The sequence below is a fragment of the Telmatherina bonti genome, assembly GCF_933228915.1.
Source record: "Telmatherina bonti genome assembly, chromosome: 6".
In the NCBI taxonomy this organism is placed as follows: Eukaryota; Metazoa; Chordata; class Actinopteri; order Atheriniformes; family Telmatherinidae; genus Telmatherina; species Telmatherina bonti.
The window spans coordinates 19,595,892-19,618,919 of record NC_136624.1 but is presented as its reverse complement, the minus strand read 5'-3'; the positions used below and the strand labels follow the sequence as shown (position 1 = coordinate 19,618,919).

The 23,028-nt window shown below is 39.1% G+C and overlaps 2 protein-coding genes across 3 annotated transcripts; one reads left to right on the top strand and one right to left on the bottom strand.

The window, feature by feature from the left end:
- Positions 1-2,074: 2,074 nt before the first annotated feature.
- On the top strand, positions 2,075-14,568 carry atrip (ATR interacting protein). The gene is made up of 18 exons (XM_079242014.1): positions 2,075-2,328; positions 2,859-3,175; positions 4,012-4,094; positions 4,471-4,641; positions 4,737-4,849; positions 5,166-5,320; positions 5,535-5,618; positions 6,027-6,120; positions 8,490-8,660; positions 9,932-10,196; positions 10,404-10,451; positions 10,598-10,776; positions 11,671-11,807; positions 12,218-12,309; positions 13,429-13,512; positions 13,613-13,691; positions 13,803-14,018; positions 14,311-14,568. Exons 2-18 carry the CDS (start codon positions 2,860-2,862, stop codon positions 14,382-14,384), a joined length of 2,361 nt encoding a protein of 786 aa, XP_079098140.1. The 5' UTR covers positions 2,075-2,328; position 2,859; the 3' UTR covers positions 14,385-14,568.
- A 495-nt stretch (positions 14,569-15,063) lies between these two features.
- trib3 (tribbles pseudokinase 3) lies at positions 15,064-21,377 on the bottom strand. 2 transcript variants are annotated; one of them, XM_079242773.1, is made up of 4 exons: positions 20,930-21,377; positions 18,062-18,343; positions 17,473-17,765; positions 15,064-17,077 (listed from the first exon to the last, which is right to left on the bottom strand). In XM_079242773.1, the coding sequence occupies exons 2-4, from the start codon at positions 18,338-18,340 to the stop codon at positions 16,588-16,590; spliced, it is 1,062 nt and encodes a 353-aa protein (XP_079098899.1). In that variant the 5' UTR covers positions 18,341-18,343; positions 20,930-21,377; the 3' UTR covers positions 15,064-16,587. The 2 variants fall into 2 exon arrangements, with proteins under 2 accessions (XP_079098899.1, XP_079098898.1); XM_079242772.1 differs by having other exon boundaries at positions 18,062-18,340.
- Between the last annotated feature and the right edge of the window lie 1,651 nt (positions 21,378-23,028).

Genomic DNA, 23,028 nt, shown 5'->3' with positions numbered 1-23,028 from the left:
AGCATATATCATAACATTGTGTACGTGGGGTCATACAGTTTGCATGCTGTAGAAGAAAGACAAAGAACAAAGTCAGTTCCCTTTTTATACAGCAGATGACGGGAAGAAATGCACAACTATTGCTAAGCCCCTGCAGAATATTGAAATTCCATCAGGATTTGTGGCATTTTGGCTAATAAATAATTATATGATAGCTTGAGTGAATATAATAATTGTTATCACAATTTCACACAAATCATCACATCTGACTTCTCAAAAAACATCATATTATGGTAGAAGTGATTTGTTTGTCAATTGGGAACTGGACTGGCTAAGCTCATGTTTTGTTTCCCTCAGACTGTTTATAGTTTCCAGTTGCCTCTTGGGTAACAGTCAAAAATTCTCATGATAAGGAAGGCTGTGGCTTTGATCACAATAGATTTTTCATAAATTGAACATATTATGGTATTATTTGAGTATTCTGCACGGTGGTGTAGTGGTTAGCACTGTGGCCTCACAATAAGAAGGTTGTTTGATCCTCAGCTCGGGGAGGTTGAACAATTGCATGTTCTCCCAGTGGATGCTTCCCTCCACTGTCCAAAGAGGTTGGTTACTCTAAATCAGGAATCCCCAATCCTGATCCTTGAAGACTGGTGTCCTGCAGGTTCTCCAAGTGTCCCAGCTGCAACACACCTGATTCATATCAATGGGTAGCAGACATGTGCAGAGCTTGTCTGAATCAGGTGTGTTCCAGCAGGAACACTTGGAAAACCTGCAGGCCACCGGTCCTCGAGGATCAGGGTTGGGGATCCCTGCTCTAAATGGTCCCAAGGAATGAGTGTGACCATTAATGGTTGTTTGTCGCTGTGATGGACTGGCAACCTGTTTGTGATCTCATAAATAATTAATTTACTTCAATTTGTGAGAGACAAGAGGGATATCCCATCATGTTCATACTGAGGGTCATGAGCAAAAGCTTCCGTGGCAAAGTAATGAAATAGATCAGCAACACAGCTGTGAAAAGTTGAATCTGTTGGTTCTTCACTTGGAACATTCCTCTCACTTTGATATGAAAACAGCTTACATTCAGATTAGACGGTGGACTGGCTCCCTCTGCAAAGTATTCCAATGTGGATACTGCAGGAAAAAAAGCATTCATAAATGTCCTATAGCTAAAAAGTACCAGAGAACAGCCATCTATATGTCACTTGTACATAGGCCTAATTTAATCCCATGCATTCTCAATGGCCCTGCTTTCACTGTTTGTTGTTATGGTAACCAGCTTGCTTGCCAAATTTATGTATATGTGTGTATGGTTTAGTGAATTCACTGAAAAATCTTTTAATGACACAAAGAGCTGTTTTGACAGTCTAATGTTAACCACTAGTGTTACTGGTGATACTATTAAGGCATAAATTTTAGTGAAGATCATGCGCGCGTTTCTCACTGCTGATGATGGTGATGACTGTGACGGGTGCATCTGGATGCCTGTCGCTGAGCTCTGCCATTTCTGTACTGAAGTGCGGAGGCGGAGAGAGGAGAATGAGCATGTGAAAGAGTTGCACACATACATACTGTAGAACCTCAGCTGCGACACACAGACCTGTCTGCAGCTAAAAATGGAAAGCAAACTTGCTGTTGCTGAGAGAGGAGAGTCAACATGCATAGATTTAAATTTACATCCATGTCACATTATGATTTCACTACTTTCACAGCTAGATTGCCAAATCATTTCTAGTAGTGTTGTATAACAGCTCAGCTGAAATAAATATTCAGAAATTCATCAGAAATTTTTGGGAATTAATACACACTCTATCTATCTATCTATCTATCTATCTATCTATCTATCTATCTATCTATCTATCTATCTGTCTATCAGTCTGTCTGTCTGTGTGTGTGTGTGTGTGTGTGTGTGTGTGTGTGTGTGTGTGTGTGTGTGTGTGTGTGTGTGTGTCGCGTTTGGTATAGTTTGTCCTGAATAGATCCGTACAGGCTGTGGTCCAATGATTGGTTGGTTGGAAGGGACTGTGCTGTAATTGGTCAGCTCAGCAGCGGTACCGGGGCGGGCTATACGACGCATTCTAGTGTCACTACTTTAAGTTCGTGTAATGATTTTAGTAGGTTATTCTGCTTACTAACTTGTGTTTTTGGTTGAAAACACTTCGGAGACAGTGAATAATGAAGTGATGTGATTAGATAAATTTATTATCTTTTACATGACGTTACACAAGTCCATTCCGTCCCGTTGCAACGGAGGTAGCTTTTTAGCTTAGCAGGCTAACTTTCCATTGGGATCACGGCTATTCACGTTAGCAAGCAGTAGCTACAGCAGCAACATCAGGAGACGAGGTAATACAGGAAACCACCATAAGAACAACAAACTTATTAAATACGATATGATTCATGTACGTGTTCAAACGGTTTGTATAAACCAAGAACATGAAATAGGAGGTGTGTTAATTGGATTAAGTTTGAAAGTTTTCTCATACTCTTCTGTTTCCCAGCAGACTGAGGTTACATTATTCTTGTTGCATTAATATAGTGACAAACCTTGTACTTTTTATGACCTTGTGCCAAATTTGGAAAATATGCTAAATTTACGTTCTGATTCATGTGTACTGATGCAACTATTCATTAATCATTGATTCAAGAAACATAAAATCTTTCATCAGGAAAAGCTTTGTAGGATGCATAACAGATACACAATGGGAGCTTTACAATAAAAATTTGTGGCCAGCTAAGACTAAGTTATTAGTGTGTGACTATTGATAAATTTAGCTAAGGTCATAGTGACATAATAAACCAGCAGGTGTTGGTAAGTCTCAGTCAAAAATCCAGTTGGTTAATCTGATGATGCATCTGCTTCTGGTTACTTTTAGCATGAGCTGCCCTCCCACTAAGCGCCTCCGAGGCCTGAACCAAGATATGGCGACAGCCGTGGCCATTGATGACCCATTTGGTGATGATGAAGAATTCACCCAGGATGACTTGGATGAAATAGACATCATTGCATCACAGGCCATCTCAGCAGCAGGAGGGGCAGGAGCCAAGCCAAGCCAAGCATTCCCTGGGTCCAGCTGGCCATCATCTGTAGGACAGAGCAAACCTCTGTACAGAGCTACAGCCAATCAGAGCACAGAGAACACAGATGGGTTCAACACAGGCAATGCCCTGAAACCTAGCAGGGATCCTCTTGGTAAGTTCATGAGTTTTTTTATTTTTATATTTACTCAAGGTAAAATTGGTTCACACATGATTAAACCTGACATATTCAGACATTTAATCTCACTATCAACCTCTATTCATCTCTTTAATGTTTCCAGGCTGCTGTTGATTTGACTTGATTTCTATATATTTAAAAAATCCATATAGCTAGCATTGTTTTTACTCATACTATTAGGCTGTCAGAGTAGAAAACAGCAATTTTTGACAGTAATTGAGGCGAGACAAAATTTTAACTACGTTTTACCAATGATTAAGTAACTAGAAATTCTGTCTTGAGCTCCTGTTATTTTATTTTATTTTTTAATTTATCATGTTAAGGAAAGTAAAACTCTTGGTGCAGATGCCAGTGCTTTGTCCTTTAGCAGAATGAATGTGCAATTATTGACACATTCAGTGTCTTTTAATAGGTCAGCCACAAAGTTTTGATTTGGTCTCATAATTTATTCAATGTAATGAATATCCAACAGTTTGACTATCCACAATCCCATATTGTGACAATTGCTGCTGCTTAAATAAGGTGAAGTGATCTTTGAATATAATAGAAGTACAGTTTTAATAACAGACCAATTGAGAGATGTATAAATCAGTAATTTTTTGCAGAAATTACAGACAAGATCAAAATGAAAAGTTTGTGTTAGATAGAAAAACTAAGTGAATTCCTGGTCAGTCTGTAAATCACAGTACTAAATGAAACTTTGTCAAAATATGCAGAAATAGCTGCTGGTGATCGAATGACTGCTAAACATTCATTGATAGTTTGTGTGTTAAACTTTTTTACATACCAAAGCTGATTTTTTTATTGTGAAGGTAACATGCAGCGGCAGTTTGGGTCAGACAGAGAAGAATCTTATAGACGCCTTGAGGTCCAACATGCAGAGCTGAAGAGGAAGGTGAGATATGCTTTATGAAATGCCATGAGTCCAACCTTAACACTAGTAGATGTAAATGATCAGTAAAAATACCCTTATGAAATATTAAGTGATGCTCAACCTCAAGTTCCTAGTTGCTGCGTATGTAAATTAATATCCATTCTACAGTTTTTTTATTTACAAAATGACATTGTTGATGTATTTGCAAATTTAGGTCTGGTTCTGTAGTATTGGAACATTTTTACCTATTACATACTGTAATATCGGCCCGATACTGATTCTAGCATCAGTGTGGTCCTATAATGAAAACATTCTGGGGTATTAAAAAAAAGGCATCTCAAAGAGGCAGTCAAGCGGAACTAAAGTTTGGGAGGTTTACAATGTGTTGTGTAATTAGCTAAAAGAGGTGGAAGAGGAGATTTTGCTGAAAAGTGGGGAGATCCGGGTCCTGAGGGACTCTCTTAAAACAGCTCAACAGCAGAAGGAGGCTCAGAGACAGAACCAGATCTTGCTGGAGACTCAGAAGCAGAAGGAACAGAGTGACAGAGAGAGGGAGCTCAACAGGAAGGTAAGAATGGATGGAGAGAACACACTCTCTCTCACACACATTAATAAAGAGCCAAAAATCCTTTGAAATAATTATGGCATGCTTTCTGCTTATAGGTTCAGTCTCTGCAGTCTGAGCTGCAGTTTAAAGAAGCAGAAATCAATGAGATGAAGACCAAACTTCACAGTTCAGACAAAAACAAGACAGCCTCTCCACTACCAAGAAACAGGTCTGGTATCCCAACATTAATAACAGCAGGTCTGGCTATCAGTTCAATGTTCTTGCTTTTCTTTTTGTATGTTTTTCCATCAACAATGTACTTTCACCAAGCTTGGTGTAGATCAGTATCTAAAGAAAAAAAGGAGCTAATACAGAGATTTTTTGGTTTATGCATGGATATATTGACTACTCGCATCCAGAGGGGATTCAGAATTACAACATGCATGCTTTTTTTTTAGACCATACAAAGAACCCAAAACATATCCCTGAATATCTGCTCTCCTCTTATCAGACTATGCTGTTCTCCCCCTGTTCTCTTCTCCTAGTCCTAAAGTTATTGGAACTCTTGCCCAGATGCATCATGGGAACAGCAGCAGCTCTTCCTCTCCAATAGGAAATGGTTTCATCACCAAAGAGGTGTTTGGGGCTCAGATATCCAGAACAACTCCAGTGAAAACGCCTGTGAAGATGCAGAAAGATGGTGGGTCACTTGAAAAGTTATGTAGTCATGAATATTGAGGTGGCTCAAGTGTTGATACAGTTTTTTAAAGAGGTTCCCCAAACTGTGCGCACAGTTAAAACTTTGTATTTTTTGTGTAAAACTGTGTGTGTGTGTGTGTGTGTGTGTGTGTGTGTTTGTGTGTGTGTGTTTGTGTGTGTGTGTTTGTGTGTGTGTTTGTTTGTTTGTTTTGCAGCAGACAGAGGGTCCAGCAGCAGATGTGAAGCATCTCGTCCAGACCCTTTCTTGTCTGTCAGACCTCCTCATCTCCATCACAGAGGTCAGTCACTCTACAAATCTGTTCCAAATGGCTTTATTTTTGATTATTTGAGTTCCTTGTATAATCTGAAGTGGATACAGAACTTCTACGTTGGTTCTTTGAACCCATCTAGTTGTCATAATAGTTTGATTATTTTGCACACCTTAATGCACAGTAAGCTGTAAGAAATGGGAAATAAGTCTAAAATTAAATGCAGCTCTTTGTGCATCATGTCTATGAACATTTTGTTGTAGTGTGAGAAAAGCGTGGGACAACAATAGATAATTGATAATGAAATTATGTGCATGTCACAACTCAGTAATGTCCTAGAGGTAGACATAGTCAATGGTAGTAGTGTTTGATAAGTATGTGATATTTGTGAAAAAAGCAATTTAATATAAGCTTTGTGTTTGTGGTTCTGTCATCTAGGCAATGTCCTGCTTGGGTTGTTGTTGCAGCAACCTCTGTTTCCTAGTAGCCTCGGGATCTCTCATCTGCTGTCTATGAATCTGACTGACTCCAGGTGAACAATGTACATAAAATGGTAACCATCGTATCATGAGTAGTAACAGAGTACAACTTGTGCATTATGGAGCTGCATTAGTTGCATAGATGACACAGGCAGCAAGTACAGTAAGGTAGTTAAACGTTTGATGTTACAAAATAGATCTAGATTTGGAAGTCCTACTATGTCCTGCAGTAGCCCAGTAAAAACATATCAACACTGTCTCTAGAGCAGACCTGCATTGATGTTAGTACATCCTGCACATTGGGCCTTCAGTGTAACCACCAGTCAGATCATGATTTTACCAAATCCACTGAAGCAGAAATTAACCCTAAAAGCAAAAGTTAATGTATTTTGGGATTTTTCACTTCTCTGTAAAACCCCAATTCCAGTTAAGTTGGGGTGTTGTCTAAAACATAAATAAAAATGGAATACAGTGATTTCCTAATGCCTTTTTATCTATATTTAATCTATATTCAGTCTAGATTGAAAATAGACAACATATTTAATGTTCGAACTGATTTTTAAAAAAAATTATGTATGTATTTATTTTTTGAGCAAATATTCACATGTTTTAAATGTGACATTTCCAGCACGTTCCAAAAAAGCTGGGACAGGGGCAACAAAAGATGGGAAAGGTTGAGGGATGCTCAAAAACACCTGTTTGGAGCAATCCACAGGTGAACAGTTCATTAGAAACAGGAGAGTGTCATGACTCAGTATCAAGGCAGCATTCCAGTAAGGCTCACTTGTTTACAAGTAAGGATGGGGTGAGGTTCACTACTTTGTGAAGAACTGTGTGAGCAAATAGTCCAGCAGTTTTAAGAATGACATTTCTCAAAGTATAATTTCATCATTTCAAGGTATTAATATAATCGGAAGGTTCAGAGAATCTGAAGAAGTCTCTGGATGTAAACGGCAACACCAAAAGCCAGCTTTGAACACTTATGACTTTTGTTCATTCAGGCGACACTGCATTAAAAACCGACATCATTGTATAAAGGATATCTCCACGTAGGCACAGGAACATTTCAGAAAAACAGTCAGATAATACAGATCGTTCTTCACTGCATGTACAGGTTAATATTCTACCATCTTAAGTGAAAACCATTTGCCAACAACACCCAGAAACATATTTGTGTGAATGCTTTAGAGCATATTTGTGTCAATGCTTTAGAGCATATTTGTGTCAATGCTTTAGAGCAGGGGTCACCAACTCCAGTTCTTGAGGGCTACCATCCTGCAGGTTTTAGTGTTTCCCTGGTACAACACATTTGATCCAAGTGAAAAGGTTCTCCAAGAACCTGTTGTCATCTTCTGCACCTGCCTGTTAATGAGCCATTGGTTTGGGTCAGGTGTGTTGTACCTGGAAAACACTAAAACCTGCAGGATGGTAGCCCTCGAGGACTGGAGTTGGTGACCCCTGCTTTAGAGCATTCACACAATGGTTCAAACTGTTTTTTCTAAATCATGAGCATTGTGTCCTTCATGCTGGAAAAGAAAAGGACTATCAGGAATGTCATCAAGGCAGAGTTCAGGAGCCAGATTCTATGATAGATTGTATGGTGGTGTGTTTACTGCCCATGGCATGGATAATTCATACATCTATGAAGGCACTATTATTGCTGAAAGGTACATACAGGAGCAACAAATGTTGCTTCCAAGGAATTTCCTTTTCAGTGACATCCCTGTTTATTTCACCAAGACAATGCCAAATCACATTCTGCATGTGTTACAACAGCATGGCTTTGTTGTAGTGTAGCAGTACACTTTGTAGTAGTACGGGTACTAAACTGGCCCAGGCCGCATGCAAAAAGACATCACTTGGAAGCAACGCACATGTGTCCCATTAACCTGTGTCCCATTTAAAATGTTTGGCACATAGCAAAACACAAAATATGACAACAAATACCCCAGACGGTCAAGCTACTGAAGTTGTACGTCAATCATGAAGGGGTAAGAATTCCACCTACAATGCTTCAACAATTAGTGTCCTCAGTTCCCAAACACTTATTGTGTGTTATTAAAAGGAAAGGTGATGTAACACAGCAGTAAACATGCCCCTCTCCCAGCTTTTTTGGAACATACTGTAGGCGTCAAACTTAAAATAAGTGAATATTTGGGTGGAAAAATCAGTTTGAATATTAAATATCTTGTATTTGTAGTGCTTTTAGCTGACTACAGTTTAAAAAGGGATTTGCAAATTGTCCCATTCTGCTTTGATTTGTTTTACACGTCTCATTTTCATTGAAAATTGGGTTGTAATACAAATTTTACTAGAAAATGATCAGTGATCACAGTTTAACATTAGTTGTGGTATTGCTATTAGATTTTCATATTACATTACAAGTTAGATAACTGATAATTTTGTGTCACTTGGTTTTCAGTCAGTTGTCAGCAGGGTTTCAGCTCCACTATGATCCACTCACTGCGCCTAGTTTTCATGAAGCTGGAGACCCCAGAGCTGCCTTGAGTGCAGCCCAGACTCTGGCTGTGACTGGACTCAACATGCTGAGTCGGAGCCAACCAGCTGCTGCAGCCGGCAACTGCAAAACCAGGTAGACCTACTGATTCAGAGCTCTACTGCCCCACTGAACCCTGTCAAAATTGCTCACTGAAGAATCCAGAACAGCAAGCGCTGAAATTAACACAACCTTGTGGACCACAGTGTCCTCTGGTGGTAAAATATTGACATTGGAATGCTGTTGGTGTAGCTCGGGTATCACTAATCCTGGTCCTCGAGGGCCGGTGTCCTGCAGGTTTTCCAAGTGACCATGCTGGAAAACTCCTGTCTCAGACTCAGACAAGCTCTGCTCATGTCTCCTAAATACATATTGATTTGAATCGGGTTTGTTGCAGCTGAGACACTTGGAAAGTCTGCAGGACACTGGCCTTTGAGAACCTGGACTGAGGATGCCTGGTGTAGATCATAACAAAATTTGATAAAAATTACTGTTATGTCAGCTCTCATATTCAGGCCTCCATTGTCTATAAAATCCCCATAAGTGAAATACAGTTGTGTTATTGTGTCAGAGTAAATTCATCAAGGACACAATATAACATTTAAATAATGATCTCTTAAAATAAAACATTACTTTCAGTGAAAACCAGAGGATAGCTGCTTAATTCATTTTTAGGAAACGGTAATCCAATCTCTGATGAGGATTAAAAGTAGAAACTAAAAACATCAACCCAAGCATTTTTATTATCTCTGTAACCAAATAGCCAGTGTTTATGATCAACACCTCTATGAACTGTAAGGGTGTGGAGATTGAGAGATAGATCAAAGTTCATCTTGGAATACAATATGAATCCAGAAAGAAGTGAACCCATACTTAGAACATCATAGGAAGAGTAAATAATTCACTGTAAATCCCACTTCATCTTCATAGAAACTATCAGGAGCTTCATGATTCATTTCAAACCAAGTCGGAGTCATAGGAGAACACATTGTGTTGTCTAAATTGGCCGAAGCTCCAAATTGGACTCTGCTGTTTCATGTTTTTGTTAAATTCAAAGATAATTGCTCTGGATTTGCATTGCCTTTTGTTTGGGTGGCAATGCTGGATAGTCTTTTAGCTGAGGGTGTCCCTGTCATTTTGGTATGTTGTACATTAAGATTGGTGCTTTCCAGCATGTGCAAAGCCTACATGCAATTAAGCTGCCTTCTCTATAGAGGGCTCTGGTGAAAAACAGATTAAAGCTCCAAGTGGTCAATATTTTATAAATGAAAAGTTTGGGTAGAATATATTTAGGTGTTTGTGTGGTCACCTGCAATTTTAGAGACCAGCATCTCAATCTTAAATAAAGGAATTCTTTACATGTGCAGGTTGTGTCCTGGAGCCATCCTCCTCCTCCCTTTGTTGGATCTTCACTTGTCTCAACTCTGTAAGACTCTGGACTCCCTCCGCTCCTCTTCTGCCAATAGTGGCTCAGACTCATCAACAACAAGCTCTCTCCCAGCAAGCCGATCTGTTTCTGCCTCTGCTGGGTTAGGAAAACTTGAGGAGGCTAGTTTGTCTGGTTTTACCATGGAAGACATTGGTTTGGCTGCTCTGAGACTTCTTTATTACTTGCTAGTCTACAGCGATGAGGTGATTGCATAACTTTATCTAAATGGACACCTGTAATGACACATCAGACACAAACATCACACATCTTAGAGGATTTGTTAAATACTTTGTTTTTACATTTTTCAACATAACATTTCAGCACAGCACAGATTTTACATGTATTTTGAAGGTAATGTGTTTTGGAGCCTTTTCTGAATCTGCAGTGCTGATATTTGACTTTCTTGTCAGGTGGTGGAGGCTGTACTGTTAAAGGAGAATCACAACACAGACAAGATGGTATAAAAAGACTCTTCAAACTTGATTGCATTTTTGTTACTTTACATATCACAATGATCTTAGACCATAATTTTCTGGTCTTGACCTGTATGGATACAGATTGTGTACAGAAATCACTGTCTCTGATATTCTTTATCATATTTTAGAACGACTGCCCCGCTACATGTCTGGATGTCCCCTCCAAGAACACTTTGCTGCAATCAATGCTACGGTTGTGTGACACATATCTTGTTGGTGGCGGCTTTCAGAGGGAAGAACTTGTCGTCAACACTATGAAGACACTGTGTGTCCTAATTGAAAGGATGCCCCACACACATTCTGAGAGGTAAGCACACGGCAGCTTTTATTTGAAACATCGTGGACAATGATAATACATGAGTTTAATGTTATCTTTTGACTTGCATTAATATTAAGCTTTAACATTAAAACTATTATTTTCCAAATGAATGATGACGTGAATGTTGAGAAACTGAAGATTGACAAAGAAAAGCATGTTTCTTACACCAATCCTAAGAAATTGTCCTTTTCTCAATTTGTAAGGACTTGCTGAAGTAGTAAATGTGATATTACTACTGCTTTCATGCCTTATTTAGTGCACAGATGCATGTAATCTAACGCTCAGTAGAGTGATTGCATGGCTTTACCACTTGCTGTCAGTGGTTATATAATAACTGTATAACTGCTGCAGTGATTTAGAGTTTCTAAGGTAACCAGTATTGAACCATAACTATGAAAGTTGAGCTTTCATTTCTGATTTTCTTTAGCCAAAGATGCCTCAGAAATCAGCAAAAAGGGCAGTGATTTGTCATGATAAAAATAACTATCATCACCTCACTGTTTTCAGTCTTATGGTCACATGACCATAAATTAAGTCTCTTGTGATTAAAGCTTGTAGTGTATTGGTTTTTTTTTTCTCTGTTGTTCCCTGCAGTTTAGCTAGTTTCTCTTTTCTACAATGCTCCTCTAAATCATCATGTGTGTGTGTGTTTTTTCACCATTATTGGAAGAGGGCCTTTGTCTCATGTGTAGAGGAGTAAAGACTGAAGCAGATCAAGTGTGAAGAAGATGTTATTTAAGCTGATATCAATAATCTATACTTAATACAGACTCATTGTATTTGGGTTGACTCAATTGCATAATCTTCTGCAATATATTTAGGAAATCCTATTCATTGCCCTGTAGCATTCACATCTGCACCATCTCATTCTCCTTCTCTCAGGTTGCAGTGTGTGCTGCAGATGGTGTGTACATGTCTGTCAGCAGACAGCGGGCTGCAGACAGTCTCAGAGTGTGTGTGCGTCCTCATGTTGATGTCTGACCATGAGACACTGGCCAAGCAGCTTTTCTCTCAGCACGGTGAGGCTCCAGCCACAGAACAGTTACTGCAGTAACTTCAACGTTTCTGTAATTTAACATGTTTATATGCCTTGTGTCTGCTGGTGTTTGTTGCAATGTTTTAATTATCATGGTCGGGCCCTATTGTTTTCCAAATTGTTATTATTGTAAGCACATTGAGCGCAAATTTGACCCTCTAAACACCCATGAAAAATTGTGAAATTTGGCACACACACAATGAGCACGGTGAAAAATTCGATAATTTATGGTCCGCCTGGACTCCAAGGCAAAAATGACTCTCAAGTGCCACCTAGGCGCGGAAAAAAATCCAAAAATGATTTGGTGGCATGAGGCTCGGGTTCTTTTTCTTTTCACTTGATAGTTTTTTATTGAAGTGGAACACTGAGACTTTTTCTATGTTTCCCCTGTAGACCCCTGTGTTTTCCTGAAGTTGTTCCAGTTGATAAGAACCAGAGCAGACAACCAAGCAATGCACACAGACTGGATTCTGCTGAACCTCCAGGTAACATGTTGAAGCATGTGAATGAATCAAAGGAGATTAAATGTGTTTCAATTGAACTGCATTCTACGATGCAGCTAGATCTGAGGTAATTGTTTGCACCGCATGCAGTAAAGTGCACCCCAGGATGCTTCTCCTTTCAGCCAGGGGGTTGTGTTGTCTTATGGTTATCAGCAGTCACGGGGTGTTTTGATCTTTAACCATAACATCCTCCTGCTAGCTGGTCTGTAGTGACCGGCCACTACTTGTTCCCTTCCTGGCTTCCATCTTGCTGCTCCTTTCTTGCTCCATTTGCAACAGGAAGCTCTCAGTCTGGCGCATCCCCCAGCCTTTGCACCACCTTCTTCCTCTTGTTTCCTGTCAGTCCCACTGCTCATGTAAACTCCCAGACTGATTTGTCTCTGCACAATACCTCCATCAGGTACAGCCATGCCTGTTAGCCTTTCTCTCTACAGTCCTGCACCGGGTCACTGTAGCACTCATTTTCCCTTTGGTATGACTCTTCACATCCCTCATGTCATGGCACAGTAAGCTTCACAAGGATTTTTTTCTCCCTTCAGTGGAGGACAAAACTGTGTCTGATTGTAGGGTCCTGTGGACGACATTAGGGAACTGGAGCCTTCTCTTTAAGTCTACCCTTAGCTCCCACGCTTGGGCTGACTACAGGACCGTTTTATGTTGGGCCCTGCTGACTTTGCTATCTCCGTGGCAAAGTAGATTGCAGATGGTTACTTTCTTGTTGGCACTGGCGTTTCTGGTGTTCTTGTCTGCTCAAAGATGTTGGTGAGCATGACCAATAATTTGTAGTTGAACCACCTGTATTTGTTTCATGGTAGGGTAGATATTGCACCCTGACTGGATGCACTGTCCATAGCATTGATCCATTCGATTAAACTAAGATGCAGGGTGACAAGCCTAAACTTCATTCAATATATATTTGTAAATTTTTTGTGTGGATGTGTAAATTAGGCTGAAACTGAATTTTGTATTATGCAAGCCTTTGCAGCACAGTTAAGGGTGAGTTTTACTCTAACCTGCCCATACAGGTTTGATTTTCTTTTTTTTATTGAGAATTTGAACATAACAATCCCTTTGTTTTCATTGTTTTTATTCTCATGGCAGGTGATTCGTTTGTTGAATAGACTGACTCAGAGGACAGAGAGTTGGATGACAACTGTACAGAGCACATGTCAGTGTCACACTGAGGTAAACTTCTTGTTTTTTGTCTCATGTAGTGAAAGACTAGACCAGACCAGACTCATGTGCTGCTTATGAGAATGTGACTTTCTTTGACATCCTTTTGCAGCTGGTTCAAACTATTGTGATCGTTTTCCATCGTCAGTGGTTGGATCTTAGTGGTTCCCAGGAGCTATCTGACTCAACAGGTCTGTCTCATTTTTAATTAAAACTTAAAGATGATTTTATTCACAATTCTGTTTTATCTGTCAATAAAATCCCCAATCACCTCCCAGGTTTTTTGTTTGTTTATCCTCCAGGCCCATCCCTGCAGCAGTGCTACACTTCCTGCTCAGCGTGGTGGTGCAGCCCAGCAGCATCTCTGCTCAGAGAGTGTCTGCTGCTGCTCCACTGGATGCTGCTGCATCATGGCAGCTTCTCTGAGAGCTGCAGGCCGTTGTTGCACATGTATGACCAGATGATCCCCGCTGTACGAGACACACTGAGAAAGATACCTGACCTGAGTGAGAGTGAAGGTATTTGCATCCTCAATCCACAAACTTTTAGTTTATTTTTATATGGCTAAACAAGATTGTCATAGGAAATACTAACCATAGAAGGGTTGAGGTCAAACTCTGATGATGGTTTGTCATATCTCTAAATAAGCTTTAAAGCAACACTATGTGCCACATGATCCATACAGTAATCATGACCAGAACTACGTAACATCAGATGATGCTAATATCCTCATATCTCTAAAAGTTACATCATACAGCTGAAATGCAAAGTGACTTTGCATCTTATCTACATTGTTCCTGTGTTTGTCAGAGTTGGCCTTGGAGGAGATCTGCCGTTCTGAAGGGGATGACCCTGATGACATGGAAACCGACACTGGCTCGTGATTGGCTGCCACCATTGACTCCACATCAAATATGTTCCAGTTTACAAACCGCTTTTATTTGATATATGCAATATTTCAGACTGTGGTGAGAACAGAACAGATATTCTCCTGTTAATTTTTTTTTTACCTGAAGTTGATGAAATGACAGATGAAGTGTGATTCAGAAATCTGACAGAAGTGATGGACACAAGAATCATTTTGATTTCTGATGGTATATGACAATAAAACATGAAGATGAGAAAGTGTTCACAGTGTTGCCTCTGCCCTGTTCTGCCCCAATATTAACCAACTCTACCAATAAAAAAAACTCTTAACTAATTTTTTATGTATATTTTCTAATTACTTTTGTAGTGGCAAATAACATTAAGCAATGTTACAGAATAGTATGTTTATTCATATAAACTACTCCCATTGATAACGGTCATTTGTTGTTATTACTGAAAAATTGAATGAATAGATGCTTTTGCTCAACTCCAAGTTGTTTCTACTTCTTTCATCTGCTTAGCTTAATGCTTACTGAAGCATTTGAAATATTTTTATACATCAAATGCCTCTAAAGCTCAATAATTTACTAATTTGCTTAAATTGTCCATGTCAATTTCATACAAAATCCAATACAGATTGTTTTAAATTATTTTAATCAGAAGAAAATATTTGACTTGTACAAAAATACAAAAAAGAAAACATACATACAGCATAATTATTACACTGTTAATGTGATGCGGCTTAGGGTTAGGACACATAGCAAGACAACATTAATGCCAATTAAACCAGTTTGGGGACCAGAGCAGTATATTTATTCTCCAGGTTTGATGGAGTCTGAATCACACAATAAACAAGCATCCTGTTGGCTGGCTGCAGGTCAGTTGGGCAAAGTTCAAAGTTATTTGTGAGTGAGCATGAAAAACAATCTTAGTTCGGTTATCTCAAGATCATCACCTTACAAGTCAACAAGTAGTGATCACAATTTACCCCTGTTACCCTGAGATTTAATTATCCAGTCTAACTGGCACAGCAGAAATAGTTTTCTCGTGATCAAAAATAAACCATTTTCAGTTCTGGATGAAGGCAAATCCACAACTTTAGTCATGTAATGAATCATTTACACTTTAGAACAAAATCTCCCAAAATAGACGTTTATTATTATTATTATTATTATTATTAGAGAAACTAATCGCATAAAAACTACATATCTGTCCATATTTAGTGTTATTCAGTTCTTTTTTTTTTTGTCTATGCAAAAATAGTAAAACCAAGATCATGATGAAGCTTTGATCCTGAGATAACATAGCTTTGCTCATGTATGGTTATTGGAGGGTGGAAGCACATCTCCATGATAAAATCCAATGTTTTGTTTTTTTTTTTTACTTTTTTTTTTTTATTTTGTCATTTTAAAGATTTTGCTGGTGGTGACTTTCCACCAGCGACCCACTGCAAGGAATAAGAAATGTAAACAGAAAAAAACTGTGTCTCATTTAATGCTCGGCCTCCTTCAGAGTCCACCTTTTAGCAAATGGCGTGTTCAGGCAGTCTTATTTCATTCCTTCATTACAGCAGTAAATGGATGTTGACCCGTAGTTTTACAAAGCAGTAAATACTCAATTACATTTCTAGCTTAATAAAATGTTTTAAAATTGTGTTTGAAGCATTCTTAAAACAATAAAACGTTTTCACTGATCTGACTTGTGAAATCAGTTTATAGGACTATCACCTGTTGCAAGTAAACTGATCAATATTAGAGCAAATTTATTATTAAGTTACTGTTCTGAGTTAAAATTTGGGAATTTCTTTTACCTGAGTTGAATAAATGCATTTGAACACAACCATTATTTCTGATTTTGTGGCAGATACTGGTGAAACTGGTTAGTTTTGAGAAGCAGCAGGTTTAAGCCACAAGGTTGGATGTCTTTATGGACAATACAATCTGAAAGAGACCGGGCATAAATTCAGATACAGCAACTTTGAAACTAAGGCACCTGAGGTTCAAGTAATCCAGGATCATACTGTCAGTGGTGTTCATTTGCTTTTGCGTGTCTATATTTGTGTGAACCAATTGGTTCTTGAGTGTGAAACATTTAAAGAACTGTTTTAGGTTTGAGATGCGGCGTAGTGCTTTACTTCGGGGTTTATTACATCAGTTCAGATTCTAATGACTGTAAAAGTTCAAGTGTGTGTGTGTGCGTGTGTGTGTGTGTGTGTGAGACTCAGTATGTTTTAATCCACGTTGGCACCACTTGATCATCATCCTCTTGTTTCCTCTGTAGTGTTGTGTTTTGGTTGCAGTGAGTCTTGGGTGTGTTGTGGTCCGACACGTGGGGATTGGTCAGCCACGGGTGCATCTGCAGTTCAGAGGCCTTCAGTCTCTCTGCAGGCAACTTCCTCAGCATGCAGCCAATCAGACACTTTGCCTGTGGTGACAGCCAATTAGGCAGGCTAAATGCCCCGCGGCGGATCTTGGCGAACAGCGCGGCTGGCCGTGTATCCTGAAAGGGGTATCGTCCAATCAACATGGTGTATAGAGACACACCTAGGCTCCAGATGTCTGCAGCAAGCCCTGAGTAAGATTTGTTCCCACTGATCAGCAGCTCAGGACCAACATAGGCAGGACAGCCATGTCTGTCTGTTAGAGAGTCATTGTCACGGTTACCATGAAGGATGACACAGTCATTGAGGCCGAGCAGGGCCAGATGGGTCCTAAAGAAGAAAAAAAAAAAATCACATTAAGGAGACTGATATAAGTAGTAGGATTAACAATGCCATATCAAGACTGATTTGAGGAGTGAAAACAGCATTTAGCAGTTGAGCATAATTTGTTTTAAATGTATCATCAGTATATTAATGAATAAAATCTGGGGATGTCACTGCCAAACTGTTAAGCATCACTTTCTTGTGTCCATGCTTCATGCAGTATTACTGCAGTTGTAGTAAAATCCCTATTTCAGTCGCGGTTAAATTAGACTTTTAGTGGCAGATCTTCTGAAGCTCCACTTTAACAGTTTTTGCTATACCTGTCTTCTGTTCATTTGTTGATGTAGTACTAAGAAGTACTGCGTTATTACATCATCAGAGTGTCTGCACTTAAATCTCACCTGCATTTGTCAGTGAAGACAAACCGACGGAGTTTCAGGTCTCTCAGGATGACTCCGTGCTGATGACAGTGTGTCACGGCATTCAGCATCTGAGCGAACAGACGCCCCGCCTCCTCCTCGTCCAGACGCTTCCTGCTGCGAACATACGCATGCATGTCGCCGTGGTGATCAGGCAGGAAGATGTACACATTATCTTCACCTCTCACCACATCCAGCAGATCACAGATATTGCGGTGTTTGCCGACGCGGCCGTAGGCTGCCAGTTGCTCCTGGTAACCATTTAGAGGAAGAACCTGTAACCATGACAAACACGGAAAACACAATGAATCCTTTAGCAGTGCAACTATTTTTGCAGGACCAGTGATATTTAGTATTTAGAGTAGATGTTTTATTGTCATTGTACAAGAACACAATTTTTTTTTTTTTTTAAATTAGAAATTGGAGCTATATAAGTAATATTTATTTCACTGTTTCTCATTATCTCTTTCCAAACTTGGTAGCAGCATTTTCATCTGTTTTGGTATCATTGCAAACAATAAGAAAATGATTAATAGAAATTTTCTTCAATGTTTGTGTGTGTTTTAGTTACCTGGCAGGTGTACTGTTGCTGCGTGTGTGCATGCACAGCTCTGTAAGTCTCTTCCCTCTCACTGCGTTCGAAGAGGATGTATGGTCCGACTCTGGTTGGGGACAGACGCTGGCTGGATTTGGGAGTGAGGATTGTGGACCCAAGGCAAGGTGATAAGATGGTGGAAGGAGGGGGTGGGACAAGTCGGACTTGTTTACATTTCAGCAGATTGTCTTGGGGTTCGTCTAACAGCCTTTTTAGGCACTGTTGAGAACTGGTTGGCGACATGGCCATGCTCATCTACTATCAGAGAAGAACAGAAGACAAGTAGCGTTGAGTTAATAGGTGCTCATATACTTTGATTCAAATTGTGCATTTCTGTGTTTTAAATTCCAAAACAAAGAGGTGCTTTAAAGGAAATACCTTCATCCTTCTTTTTTCAGTTTATTTTGTACAAGTGAAAGCCCATACACTGCTGCCAGAAAGTCCTCATTTGTTAACATGAACAGAGTAACTGTGATGATCACTATCAAGGTAACAATCCAGCAGTCAGTAGTGTAAGATTTCAAGGAACTGGGGAGTGTTGTTAAATCTCAATCAACTTGTTATCTAAAACACACTATCAGCCTTATCACACCTGTTTTCCTTCTAGTCTTTGTGTGGTATGACATTAAAAGTATTAAGTCTGATGTTAAATGTCATTAGAAAGGTCATTTTAATACTAAAGAATGTGCATGGTGAGATGCTGTTATCCCCTACTTGACACAGACCACTACATCAGCGCCCTCTACTGGCAGCACTATCAGTCAGCCTCCTTCCACTGAACCCTCCTCGGTAACATTTTAACATACAGTAAAAGTGGTATTAGTATCACATCTCACTGTGTTCTGCATCCCTGCTGCTCATATGTTACACAGTTGGTGTCTATAGGCTTCATGATGCAACTTCCTGTAAGCTGACAGGCACTTCAGCTTTCAGATCATTGCATCAGAGCACAACAGTTTATAGTTTAAAAGCCTTTAAATACAGTCAACAACTACATGCATACTCTGATAGTGTATGTGACAAGGTTTTTCATAGCTTGTGGTTACCTTGGTGGCACTTTGTGGAAACCTGCTGTGAGCCAATACTGCTTTCACTCCTGATGAAACACTCTGAGTCAACATCACCACAGCAACGTCAGTCACCTTCCCACACAAACAGTGAATCAAGCCTTTTTTTTGGTCACTTTTGATTGTATAATCGATGCTCAAAATAGAGGGATGAGGAAATCCTCAGAGGTTTGGCTGGTAATGAGTGACGTGGGTAAAATGAAGGGAAATCTACAAGTCTTTCTGGATCCTGTTTCACACTCAAACTTGATGTAATCCAATCTCTTACTAGGCATTTACAGACATGTTTCTCAAGTTAACACTTCCATCAAAACTTATATACAACTTTAAAAAAATAAAACTAAGAACTTTAAAGAAACAGAAATTTAAGTTACTTTATACAACTAAAGCAAGTATACTTAGTCGTTTTGAGTCACATTAATTTGCATTATCATCATAATGTATGGATAACGTTGACAAAATGTATTTTAATGCTGGTTCTAAATAAATCTAAATAAATTGCTGTCGTTTTTTTTTTTTTACTCCAGAACAGAAACTGGTTCAGCTTAAAATATTCAAAATTCTCCACACTGGGATAACATTCATTACGCAGTCTCGGTCTATGTTCGCTTTTATCTGCGTCCTATAGGCCAACATCAAAACTTGGTCCAAAGGGAAGTGGAATTCAAAGGGAACTCCGCTCCCAGATTTTCTCCTTAAAAATGAAATGGTTAAATAAACAAGAAGATCCAGCCCATTTTTGTAATTTTTATCCATAAAGTAACTTGACAAACTCCCACTTTAAACCAGTCAGCTGGCATTAACACTATATGGCTTTTAATACTTTTGCCTTCCACATTTTACTTCTCTTGAAACTGCCTCTACTTTTTAAGTCTACAGTTAAACAAAAATAAATTAATTATGTTGCTAAAATCTGTTTAAAACCAACTTGTTAAATGAAAAGTTGTCAATCTCTTGATTTGAGTGGTCAGATAATCTGTCTTCATCTGACTCAATGTTGTTTTTATTTTTTCTGTTCACAGCGCACACTAAAGCCGTAGCAATCTAACTCCAAGCATTAAAAATCTGTGTGTTTCAACTAGCGGGTAGATAATCCATCCCAGCATTTGACCCCATTCATTTAAGTAGAGCATTCAGAACCCTTCCCTAACCTTATTCCAAAGCTTTCAGTCATGTCACATGATTGTCATCAAATATGGCAAGTCACCCTAGATACAAATGTCAAATGTTATGGCCACATCAGCTACTGAGTTCCACAAGTTGTATAATCAGCTCCTTGACAATGGATTTAACTGTCCACTGAGGAAGGCCGCTCAGGCCTGAAACAGCTGACAAGAGACACTTAGATTGATTTTAAGTTAAAGAAGTTTGCGCAGAGAGTAGTCTCTTCAATCCTCACAGAAGTCTATTTCTTGGGGGATTGAGTTCAACTTAATGTGCAGCAATCGGTGAGCAATATTTCAAAGATAAATAGTTATCATTCCAGTCTATTTAGCTGAGGGTTACAAGAATACACTATTCTCATAAGTGAATATGTGAGTAAATAATGTAGACAACATGTACAGTGGAGAATGATTTCCACAAATAAATGCTTCAAGAAACAAACCAATGTATATGTACACAATAATGACAATTTAAGAGAAAAAAACATGCTGCAAGTTCAGCACCATGTTTAAAAGCTAAAAGCAATTTTCCTTTAGTTCTTTTATGACCATGTAGTTTTGTAATCATTACTTGGGTAACAGTCCAGCGTACTGGTCTCAGACCAGTTTCTTACCTGGAGGATGACAGAGGTCCGGACTTCAGGTCTACAGGGAATTACGATCCAGTAAAGTCAAAGTATCACTCCTCTATCAGTGAAGCACACGCTGATACAAAAACAAACACGTTCAACACTTTCGCTTTTACGATGACGGAGTGGAACCAGTGGCTGTGATACTGGGAAAACTGGTGATGACGTCTTTGCTTCTCTTTTTATTGTCCTGGTTGCGCAACCTGTCGTCAGCTGGTAGTTTTAAAGCTTCTTCTAGTGGTTTCAGTGGAAGACTCAGCTTACTAAACTATGAGAAAAAACTGTAGAGTCTGAAAATGTCAAGTAAACTGAAGAACTTTACTTTAAAAACGGAATTTAAAAGAAAAAAACTAGACTAAACTGAACAAAGCAAAACTGAAACGAGTCCGTCCGGCAACGTGTTAAAATGAAAATAAGGTCGGTGTGGTTTGGTTCCCCTCTGGTATCCACATACACCGCCGGTCTCCAGAACTTTCAGCCGGACTGAACACTCGGACTGCGGGTCTGATTCCGACTCTGTTTGGTTTCGTTGTTTCCTCCCGCGCAGGCGTCATCAGAAGGGGGCGGGGCTTAAGTGTCGCAATCCTGAGCCGATCAGTCGTCAGACAGAAGCAGCGCCGCACGAGCCGGTATGATTACAATATGTTATCAGCTTTCTGAGGCGTGTCTCATAGATTGAGTCATGTTTCACGTTGTCTTGTTTTACTTGACAACAAACACAACAAACATTCTCAAAATATTAATCAGAATTGTTGTTTAAAATAAGCAAATAAACAAATAACTTGGTAGATCTTTCCTGGTAGATACTCATCATTTTAGAGTCACTTAGTGGGAAATACTTGTTAAAAAAAAAAAAAAGGAAAGTTAAAAAAAAATAATTTAAAAAGGTTGCAGCACAGACACATAAGCAGCTGAAATCATTTTGAAATTGCACAACTGTTGGGGGCCATGTACTGTAATCACTCAATTCTTTGGATACACCATCCTTGCCTTCAACAAGGCTGACTGTTTCATAAATTCATACAAAGAGCACAATACATAAAAACAGTTCAAATAATACAATGGATATGCAGCTTCTGACCTGTTTGCATACTTTCTCACCGGTTGGGTTTTTAAAGTAAACATTATAAAACAAGCAAAAGGGCAGGCACTGTTCAAGCAAACAGATTTGTAAAGGCAATTAAAATCACTGTTTTTGTTTAAACATTGAAACATTAAGAGCAACCAAAGCAGTGCAACAATTCAAGGATCAGAGATTTAAGACAAACTGAAGAAGAGAAATAAGTAAGTGGTACACAGTTTGAAAAATAAATAAATAAACAGTCATTTAAGACCAGACTTAATAGCAGAACACAATAAAGCTTGTCAACACGTTGGGGCTAAGATTGGACATGCAGTTTCTTCTATGTACCAGTCTTCAGCTGAAGCCTGGTTAACAACAGCATTCTGGGAATTAAAATAACCCAACTTGGACCAATTTTCTTTTATATTTGCACTTAGAAGAAATTGCATTTTATCTTTTTTCCAGACAGGGAGACGGTGTGTTGACCTGCGTCTTACCACCGTTTCCCATATTTTTCAGTAAGTCAAACCAACAAACTGCTGATAGTAGCTTCACATTTAGTTTACAGACATTAAAGTCAAAGTTTCATTAGAAGCACGTCTACATTTTGGATGTTTTTAAAACATAAAATAGGACAGCAAAGTTAACAGTTTGCTCACCTTGTAAAACATCTATATTTTATCAAATGTTATTTTAAATGAATGACAAAACACTGTTTACCAACTAACAAAAGGATAACATGCATGGTAAGTGAAAACAGATGCTTTTGGCTTCCTGAGGAGCATTACATTAGATGCATGACCCAGAGAATTTTTCATTTTCAAGCAATGAATAGGAGATTGATCTCTAACTGGAGCAAACTTGTCTGTTTTGTTTGAACCCACCCAGACAGACTGACCTGCAGCCACCTGCCGGCCTCAGACCTTAATCTGTGTTCAGTCTGCAGTCACAGGCTCAGCAGTTGTTATATTTCCTCACGTCTGTTCACCTCATTTTGTTTCTTATTCAAACACACTAAATG

Bases quoted from the DNA above. Each gene is read 5' to 3' on its own strand.
- trib3 (XM_079242773.1), bottom strand. From the start codon at position 18,340: ATGAGCATGGCCATGTCGCCAACCAGTTCTCAACAGTGCCTAAAAAGG. The intron at 17,766-18,061 runs GTAACTAAAACA...TCATGGTTACAG, and splicing joins AGCAACAGTACACCTGCCAG to GTTCTTCCTCTAAATGGTTA. The intron at 17,078-17,472 runs GTGAGATTTAAG...TTTCTTCTTTAG, and splicing joins GTCTTCACTGACAAATGCAG to GACCCATCTGGCCCTGCTCG.
- atrip (XM_079242014.1), top strand. From the start codon at position 2,860: ATGAGCTGCCCTCCCACTAAGCGCCTCCGAGGCCTGAACCAAGATATG. The intron at 5,619-6,026 runs GTCAGTCACTCT...TCTGTCATCTAG, and splicing joins TCCTCATCTCCATCACAGAG to GCAATGTCCTGCTTGGGTTG. The intron at 13,513-13,612 runs GTAAACTTCTTG...ATCCTTTTGCAG, and splicing joins CATGTCAGTGTCACACTGAG to CTGGTTCAAACTATTGTGAT.